This window comes from Stegostoma tigrinum, chromosome 29, assembly GCF_030684315.1.
Source record: "Stegostoma tigrinum isolate sSteTig4 chromosome 29, sSteTig4.hap1, whole genome shotgun sequence".
Classification (NCBI taxonomy): domain Eukaryota; kingdom Metazoa; phylum Chordata; class Chondrichthyes; order Orectolobiformes; family Stegostomatidae; genus Stegostoma; species Stegostoma tigrinum.
This window is the reverse complement of record NC_081382.1, coordinates 28483459-28493870: the sequence shown is the minus strand read 5'-3', so window position 1 is coordinate 28493870 and position 10412 is coordinate 28483459. Positions and strand designations below refer to the sequence as shown.

Below are 10412 nucleotides of genomic sequence, written 5' to 3'. Positions count from 1 at the left end.
CGGATTTCCAACTTACCGAAAGGCCTGTGGAACGTGCGAGGCGCTGCTTTGAACGCTAAACCGTCTGACCCAGGTGCAGCAACAGCACTGTCTAAGAACCCGGTGGGAGGCGTTTTTACCTGCAATTTCCCCGCTCCACACCTTTCTGTCCTCCACAGCTGTTTTGGGTAAATCAGTCTCCATTTTCTAATCCGGAGGCTTTGCTGAACAGCAATGTAATGAATATCACTGCGATCACACTACTGATATTCATTCAGCTTCAGCTGAGGTCCAATTTGTGCTTGTTTTATGCATTATATTTTCAAACACATCATTCTGTACAGTGTGAACTTTTTTTCTTTATTTATACAACGTTTCCATGGTTTAGACACTAGGATGATGAAACTAATTTTAATTGTCATATAAATACATTTCAATCCCTTTGCTTCGCTAATTGGTAAGTGAGAGCAACTATAAAATTACCAGGAAATAACAAATACAGGGAAACTACTGGAGAATGCAGTGTTACATATGCCAAAACAGTGTGAGGTGGTTATTGTAAAGCAAGAGGTTGTACAAAAACTCCTTTTATTTAACAATGCCACAAAATGAACTCGAGAAACACTAATAAATAATTTAAAAATAACAAGTAATTTTAAATAATAAAATATGTTCTACACACAAATGCAAAGTTTCATGCCTGACAGAGGTGGGGAAGGGAAGAGAGGGATCAAGAAACCAGAGCTGTCACTAAATAATGTTGCAAAAGAAAAGTCATAGATGCTACATATTATAGCATGGGTTTGTTTACAAGGTGGTGACAAGTATAGCAGACACAACTATAAAAATTCTACACTCAATCTAACATAAATACAGAATATATAAATTTACAATACATACAGCCTTACTGAAATCATGGACAACCTTCAATAAAGGAGACAGAGGTTTGCTTGTCTTTTGTTCTAAGCTACGGGGCACACCAAAATGTAAGAAAATTCACTGTACATAACTTTATACAGAATTTATATTATTCCCATTTTTGTGATTTTTTTTTTAAAGAAGCAGAACCTTTCGGATGATAACCCTCCTGGTATGGTTTCACTTCAAAGTTCAGCCATGGGAATGTGGGTGACAGTAATATCCAACACTCCATCCAGTTTTATATACCAATTAACAAAGAGCAAAGAAAATGTTCTTCAGTGAACTTGGTAATCATTTTCATTCATGCTTCCTTTGAATGGATTTAAGCACCTCAGGATTTTGTTGATATTAGTTTTGACTCTTACTGTATTCCAGGGCATTTTTCACTATCTCATGTAACTGTAAATAGTAGACAATTTTATAATCTCCAAAAGTTGTGTGGCACTAAAATACAAATATATACAAATGAGGGAGTTAACAGGAAAAAAAAACATTTGGCAGTTGAGGTGTTGATAGTTTATGCTTTTGTCTCTATTATTCTTTACAACTGGTCAACAAGATTTTTAAAACTGCTTCATATCAAACACAGTTTCAGTTTTAAGGATATAATCCAAAGTAAAACATTGCAGATTTAAAGGCATATTCTTTAAACAAACATGCTTTTTAAACCGGCTTACCGTATTCAATAGAATTACAAGGGGTGGCAACCCAAATTATTAGTGGTTAAGTTCACATGAACATAGTCACTGCAGCACTAACGGACCTCTCAGCATATTGGTGTAATCAATCATCATTCTGTAAACTGTTCCTTCCACTTTCCTCAACAGAAAATTCACGTTGAATGACAATGGAATTACTATATAATTTGATGCATGCATACAGTAAAGAGGCTGATTTCCTCCCCAGGTACCTATAGCGAGCAATCATTGTATGGGAAGACTAATAAACTGCAGTTGCCTTGACCCACAACCTTCCAAGTCCCAACTGTATAATCAATGGCATGCTGTCTGAGCGAACACATCAAATGCTAAGAGTGCCTGACAGGAGTTTGTCAATTTACTTTTCGCTTTAAAATATTGCTTCAGTTAAAGCACATTATCCTCACTTGAGCAATCATACTGTCCCATGGCAGTCCCAAAATGAGGCAAACAAAATCAGAAAGGTCAAAGGCTGCTTTCAGGCTTAATCTTTTACTGGAACTCTCAGGTCAAAGCACAGAAATTACCATTACGTGGGATGAATTATGAAACAAATGATTGTAATACTACTTGTATTTCTACTCTCATAGATCCGACTTCTACCCGTGGAATATGTTTTTGTTTCTGGGGTGCTTATGTTGTCGAATTAACATTAGAGAACAAGTGGCTCACAGTTGAGATATAGATCAAATTTTGCTTGTATATTTTGAATTAAAAAGATGAGGTTAGCTTTCAACAATTACCTTTCGTTTGTAATCTCTAAGCATTTATCACAGAGATACTGTGATACACAGTAATATAAAATAGTAACACTGCTGAAGTAAATGTAGACTGATTTCTCACACTACCTCTATAATGCCAATTATTTGCTGACTATGATGGATATGGAGCAGTGAGGGAGAGGGGTTTCATGTCTCTGCTTTTATACAATTTGTCAATTACTTGTCTCGATCTTGCATAATATCTCCCCATTTATCAACATATTCATCTTGCCAAATATTCAGCAATTTTGTTCATGCCGTAAGTTATTGTATTAGGATGTAACTTTTACCACAGAGTAACTTCACTCATTGTACATTTTGATTTTGTCAGGCTTTGTCATCTCCACTGGAAAACCTAAACCTTGGCATTGTAGTCACCTCCACTACCAAGACTTTAATTTAATATATGGTATGGCTGCATATAGGCTTCATATTTGGACCTACATTGCTACACATCATGTAATAGTGAAAATGGGTTTGACATGCTAAACTGCATGAAGCAACACTTCTTAATCTCTAAAATATTTTGAAATAGCAGGTAAAAACTAATTCTGGTTTTCAATTTTGGCAAATTATCGACAACCACCTTCGCAAACAATTTTTCCATTTCTTGGCACTCACGTGATTGTGCTGACAACAGTGTGAGTCACGCACTGTTCCACATTGTAGACTATGCTTGTATGGGGAAACCTTGTTCCAGCCATAAGCAGCAAATACTGTGAAAGGAAATGGCAGTCGATATTTAAGCACTAACAGTTTACAGCTTAATAAAGTGTTGGCTGTTACCCTGCAAGAGAGATGATTCATGCAAAACTCAAGGGAGCTCAGAACAAATTAGCCGACTTGCTATTTTATGCATATGTATCTGACTAAGGTGAAACTATTGCATAACATTTTCTAATCTCTTTTACACAAAGCACATGGAGAATTGGTCATGTAAAATATTTTTAAACTCATTGAGATCCAGTTGTTACCAAAAAAAAGTAATAAACAGAGAAAAGCAGGGAAGAGGCTGACATGACATCCCCAAATTTTGATGTATATGCTTAAGAACAATAAGTTCTGGAGTATTTGTATAAAAACATTGAAACAATGGAATGCAGCTGCAGTCTTTATGTCCCATGCTTCCATTGTCGTGCTGATTTGAATTCTATTGAATTTGTCTTTTTGTGTGTCACTTTCATTATCTTCTTGCTGTCAGTTTCTCTGCCACCTGGGAAATAGTGGATAAGTTCATTATGAGGCAAGAATAAGGTATTATATGGCTGTACAGTTTTCTTTCTTTCGTTTTTCCATTCTTCCCTGCACCACTGCCCCCGATTTAAAGTCACCGTAATATATCAGATTTCTTCTCAAGTCCTGCTGCTTTCACGAAGCAAAATATGAGTTCTGCATGGAGTAGAGCCTGTCGATAGGGTTACCCACTCTAGCTTGCATGGGGTTAACTTCTGACGAGGCGAGAAAACAGTCGCTCAAGCTGGTGAGGGAGGTGTCACTGTCGATATCTTGGAAGAGGGAGTCATTTCCTGGAATCACAAAATGAAGGCACTTAATTGACAGTATTAAATCACTTAAAGAGTGCTATGATGAATTTTCATTTTTAATAAGGCTTCATGACTTCTTTGCGGTCCTTGGATGCTCATAAAATACAGAAATCCGAAAAGCAATTGATAAATAATAAATAATGTATGAAAATGAGAAAAAAGAAATACACAGATATTTCGAGTGTCGGTGTAGGTATATGGGGGAGCACAGCATTATACTTTCTGGAAGACAGCTCTTTTTCAAATCTGTAGATACAATATTAGACTACTATTTCCAGCAAACAGTATTTTCTTTCTGCACTGGTACATATTGACACCATACTTACTGATGTCATAGTACCACTTGATACCAACATGTTATCATTATTTAAACCAAATTGTTAAGAGGTGTGCAGAACAACACCTATTAGAAAGGGAAGATTCACTCTATACCATTGAATCTAACGTAGTCTTTATGCAAAGAATATAGGGTAACAGAGGGAATCTGTAAATATGTTCATTGCAAAATGTTTGCTTTGGATTCAATGGTATAGAGGCAATCTTCCCCTATTTGTGATATTAACATATTCAAATATAGCAAAACTGCTTCTCAATACTGTGCTAAAAAGGAGGGAAAATTAGGCTTCAGATTTCAAGTAGGTCATAGAGAAGAAGCTTTCCACAATGGAATTGTGTCACAATGACTAACCAGAGGTACTGATAGGTCATGACCTGAAACATTAATTCTGTTTCTCTCTCTTTATACTTGCTAGGTATTCCCAGTAATTTCAGATTTCCAGCAGTTGCAGTGCCTCACTTTTGGGCATGCAGTTCAAGTTGGCTTTCAGCTGAGTCCATGTTTCTCTGACATTACCAGAGAAGAGGGAATTCAATAATTTACCTGAGAAGCTGGGATTGCTCTCCACCCAGCAGAGAAGGAGAAGGGGAGATTTAATAGACGTGTTCAGAATTATGTAGGGATGCATTTTACAGCTGCAAATGAGAGGTTACAACTCCCACTCATCCCCTCAAATGAATGTAGAACGGTGAGTGATGACGTTGGCTCAACACCATTATGCTAGCCTCTAAAATTGCCAAGGGCATGCGGACACAGAAGTTGGCAGTCTGGCCACTATTCTGAAATGACAAATGAGCTTGGTAATGACCTAATTGACTCCAATTATTCTTTGCCTGCTGTATTTGTTGCACATCAAACATAAGAAAGTCTGAGGGTGATTTTACAGCTGCTTTTTAAAAAAATTCATTCATGGGATGATGGTGTCACTGACAAGGCCAGCATTTATTGCCTGTCTCTAATTGCTCAGAAGGCAGTTAATTGTCACATGTAGGCCAGACCAGGTAAGGATGGCAGTGTCCTTCCCTAAAGACATTAGTGAACCAGAATGGTGTTTCTGACAATTAGCAATGGATTCATGGTTATCATTAGCCTCCTAATTCCAGATTTTTATTGAATTCAGATTGCAATATCTGAGATGGCAGATTTGAACATTACTTGGGTCTCTGGATTAATGGTCCAGCAATAATACCACCAGGCCATCGCTTCCCCTTGTGATAAGAGACCCATATACAGAAGAAAACAGAAGAAATGGCGCAAGGACCATGGCTGAATGTAACAGCAGATTCTGCCGCTGGTGGTGAGAGTGCCTGCACTTAGCTCTAGTGAGCCTCCAATAAAAACAAAAATGGATTCCGAGAGTGGGGGGCTCTTGACACTTGCAGCTGTGACCAGCTTCCTGTTCACAGCATTACCCTCTCAGTCGCGGCCTGCATTAGGAAGGCAGCCTGCATCTGCTGTTCCAGTGGGCCTCCTTTCCATCAACCAGGTGCTAACAGGCCATCTGATGCTTGTTTGGACAAGCTGAGATGGCAGGGTGGGGGAGTGAAGGGAGCTCTCCGTTTCCCATTCCGATCCTCTCACCCTACCAAAAAAGACATAAAATCCAACCCACAGAGTTTGTGAGCGGCAGGTCAGGCAGGAGCAGAAATCACACCCCAGGTCCCTGTCCCAAAAACGGCAGGCTTCTGAGAGTCCAAGGCCCCAGTTATTGGGCTCTGATATACCCTCCCCTGCCAACTACCTCCCTACCCACCATATCCTGGGACCTGACACAGGAAGAAACTGTTTTCATTTATAAGAAGATTAATAACCAGAAGACACAGATTTAAAGTCATGCTCAAAGCATATCAGGTTTTTCTTAAATCCAGTGAGCTGCTTGGATTTGAAATCACTGGCTGAAAGGGTGGAGGAAAACAGATTTGATGATCACTTTCAAAGTGAAGTTGCATATCTGTAGAATTGCAGGGCCATGGAGAGAAAGCAGCAGAGTGGTACTCATTGATAACAGTTTCAGAAAGTGAGTGTAGTTACAACGACTCTCCTTCTATCGTTTTCTTTAATAACATGTAAGTGAAAGGCAAGTGCATTCAATTTTTCAATCCTCTCAGTTCCAATGAGATCTATTGCCAGCACTATTCAAAGTTTTTTTCGCCGCAGGACACTTTCTACAATTATTTGGGAACAATGGTAGTGCTGTGATATCTACAGGGATTGGGGGGGAGGGATGGAGAGTAGAGAGCTCTACATTAAAATGACATTGAATTCCAAATAGTTCCCTTCAATGGGTCATCAAGGATATCCACGGGAATGCCAAGTGCAAGTGAAACTGAGCATTCGATGAAATTTTAGCACAGAAATGTCCTATGAGGAAGGAAAGTCTAGCATTCTCACCTATTCCAGCCTAGATGTGACTCCAGGTATATAGCAATGTAATTGCCTCAAAAATTGCCTACCAAGCCATTTGTTACAAAGTCCAATAAAAGGAACAAAACTAGGTGGACTGCCAAGCATTGAACAAAACACCCAAAATAACAATGGAATACATAGCCCTGCTGATCCTGGAAAATCCCCCTTACTAACAACTGGAAACTTGGGCCTAAATTGGGAAAGTTGACCCACAGCTTAGGGAATCGTGATTTAAGAATAATTTCCCAGACAATTGTGTCACATTCCCTGGGTATGTGGCATCTCACTAACAGGATGCACCCAGCAGAGGTGGCAGCACAGTGCTATCCAGTCAGAAGGGAGATTCCTGGGAGTCCTCCACATTGTTTCTGGACCCCATGAGGTCCAACGGCACCAGGTCAACGTGGAACCAGCACGGTAGCTCAGTGGTTAGCACTGTTGCCTCACAGTGCCAGGGACCCAGGTTTGATTCCAACCTTGGGTGACTCACCATGTTGAGTTTGCACATTCTCCCCATGTCTGTGTGGACTTCTACCACCTGCTCCAGTTTCCTCCCACAGTCAAAAGATGTGCACGTTAGGTGGATTGACAGTGCTAAATTGCCAATTGTGTCCAGGGATCTGCAGGCTGGGTGGTTTAGCCATGGTAACTATAATAGGGTAGGGAGCTGGGTTTGGCTGGGATGTTCTTCAGATGTACAGTGTGGAATTGTTGAGCTGAATGGCCTCTTTCTGCACTGTAGGGATCCTCTGGTACAATGGGTAGGAAAATCTCTTGCTGATGACACCTTTTTGCCCTCAGTACTCCACCATATTGAACACCAACTAGAGAATGCACAGAAGGTGGTAAGGATACAGAATGCACTCTGGTTGGAAGACTTCAATGTCCATCACCATCTGTGGCTTGACAGCACTGCTACTGAGCAAGCTGGCTGAGTCTTAAAGGACACATCTGACAGACCACTTCTGTGGAAGGTGGTGAGATAATAAACAAGAGGGAGAAACATATTTGATCTCTTCCTCAACAATTTACCTGTAGCAGATGTGTTTGCCCAAGACAGTATTCGGTAGGACTGACCACTTTGTGGAATCAAAGTCCCGCCTTCACACTGAGAATACTCTCTACCACGTTGTGCTGCACTACTTAATGGGATAGATTTCAAACAGATTTAGCAGCTCAAAACTGGGCATTTGTGAGGTGCAGTGGGTCATCATCAGCAGTTGAATTGTATCCACTCAAAGTCTGCATCCTCATGGTCTTGCATATCTCTCACTCTAAAATTACCATTAAGCCAGGAGATCTACAGTGGTCCAACATAGCAGGCAGGTGTGCCACGCCTAGAGCTGTACCAGGGATACCTAGAAGTGAGGTGTCCACTTGGTGAAGATATAACACAGAACAACTTCCATGCTAAGCAGCATAAGCAAGATATGATAGGCAGGGCTAAGAGATCCCACAATTCATGGACCGAATTAATAACTTGCAATCCTGCTATACCAGTTTTTAATGATGGTGGGCAATTAAACAACCCATTGGAGGAGGAGGAGTCTCCACAAATATCCCCATCCTCAAAGATGAGGGAATCCAGCATACCACTGCAAAAAAAACTGAAGAACTTGCAACAATTTTCAGCCAGAAGTGCTGAGTATATGATCTAGAGTTCATCACAATCACAAATGCCAGTCTCCAGCCAATTGTATGTGCAGTAGTGATATCAAGAATTGACTGAACGCACTGGACACTGCAAAGGCTACAGGGCCTTAAAATATTCTAGCAATAGTACTTAAGGTTTGTGCTCCAAAAAGAACATTGGCCCCCCACGCTGTTTCAGTATAGCTGCAATGCTGACAGTTACCCAACAACGTGGAAAATTGCTCAAGTATGTCTTGAACAAAAAGCTGAATAATGAACAAATCCAATGTGGCCCCAATTAACACACCATCAGTCCCCTCTAAAGTTTTAGCAAAGTGAAGGAAGATGTCATCGACAGTGCTACCAAGCAACATTTGCTCAACAATAACCTGCTCACTGATGCTCAATTTGGATCATGTCAGGCCCACTCAGCTTGGCCTCATTACAGCCTTGGTCCAAACACAGGCAAAAGAGATGAACTCAAGAGTACTAGTAAAGGTGGCTGTACTGAACATCAAGGTGCCTTTGACAAAACGTGTCATCAAGGAGACACAGTAAAACTGAAGTCAATGCAAATCAGAGGAAATTTCTCCATTGATTGGAGTCATACATCAGACAAAAATAGCTGGCTGCGGTTGTTAGAGGTCAGTTATCTTAGCTCCTGGATATCTCTGCAGGGGTTCCTCAAGATAATGTCCTCAACCAAATCAACTCTATCTGCTTCATCAATGACCTTCACTCCTCCATAAAGTCAGAATTTCGGACATTCACAGATGGGTGCACAATGTTCAGTATCATTTGTAACTCATCTGATATTGAAGCATTCCAGTCCAAACACAGCTAGACCCAGACAATATCTAGGCTAAGTGGCAAATAACATTTGCACCGCACTATGCCATGCAATGACCATCTCCAACAAGAGAGAATCAAACCATCCCACATTATCATCACTGAAGTCCCACACTGGCTACATTCTAGGGGTTACCATTGACCAGAAACTGAATTGCACCAGCTATACAAATATATGGCTACAAGAGCAGGTCAGAGGCTTGGAATTCTGCAGCATGAAACTCGCCTGCTGACTCCTCAAAGCCATTGACAAGGCCTGGTATTAGAATTGCATAGAGGGAATGACAAAGACATGAGGGAACAACTGGCCAGAGCTGATGGGAAAGGAGCCTAGCTGGGAAAGTCATGGAGCGGCAATGGCAGGAGTTTTTGAGGGTAGTTTGGGAGGGAACAGCAGAAATTCATCTCAAGGAAGAAGAAACATACTAAACAGAAGATGAGGGAACCATGGCTGACAGGAGAAGTCAGGGACAGTACTAATGCAAAAGCAAAAGCATACAATGTGGGGATAGCAAGAACTGCAGATGCTAGAGTCAGAGCTAACACAGTGTGGAGGTGGAGGAACACAGTAGGCCAGGTCACATCAGAGAAGCAGGCAAGTTGACATTTCGAAGGGTCCCAACCCAAAACATCAACATTCTTGCTCCTCTCATGCTGCATGGCCTGCTATATTCCTCCAGCTCCACACTGGGTTATCATCAGCATACCACAATGTGGTGAAGATTAATGCGAGGCCAGGGGATTGGGAAGCCTTTAAAACCAGCAAGAGACAACTAAAAAAGCTATAAGGTGGGAGAAGATAAAATATGAGAGTAAGCTAGCTAGTAATACAGGAGAAGATTGCAGTACATGTTTTTTAGATCTATAAATGGTAAGTGAGAGGCAACAGCGGATATTTGGAAAATGAGGCTGGAGGAGTAATAATGAAGAGGAAAGAAATTACAGAGAAACTGAATAGGTACTTTGCATCAGTCTTCATGGCAGAAGACAAATCAGACTTTCAGGAGAATCAGGGCAGACATGGGTGTAGGTGCCATCACTAAGGAGAAATTGCTGGTGATGTTGAAAGGTGTGAAGGTGGATAAATCACCCAGACCAGACAGACTACACCCCAGGGTTCTGAAGGAGTTAGCTGAGGAGGTTGTGAATGCACCAGTTCTGATCTTACAGGAATCATTGGGGTCAATGAGGGACCCCGAGAACTGGAGAATGATCTCAGTTGTTCAGAAGATTCCCTTCTGAAGGATGAGATTGTAGAGTACTTGTTAGTGCATGGTAAAACAGG

At 40.9% G+C, this 10412-nt stretch overlaps 1 protein-coding gene across 5 annotated transcripts in view; it reads right to left on the bottom strand.

The window, feature by feature from the left end:
• Window positions 1–376: 376 nt before the first annotated feature.
• Window positions 377–10412, bottom strand: part of LOC125465448 (LIM/homeobox protein LMX-1.2) — a 197910-nt gene continuing 187874 nt past the window's right edge. For all 5 annotated transcript variants that reach the window (XM_048558986.2, XM_048558987.2, XM_048558982.2 and 2 more), the window contains one exon: window positions 377–3885. In XM_048558986.2, coding sequence (XP_048414943.1) covers window positions 3728–3885 — 158 coding nt within the window. In that variant the 3' untranslated portion in view covers window positions 377–3727. The remainder of the gene's footprint in view (window positions 3886–10412) is intronic.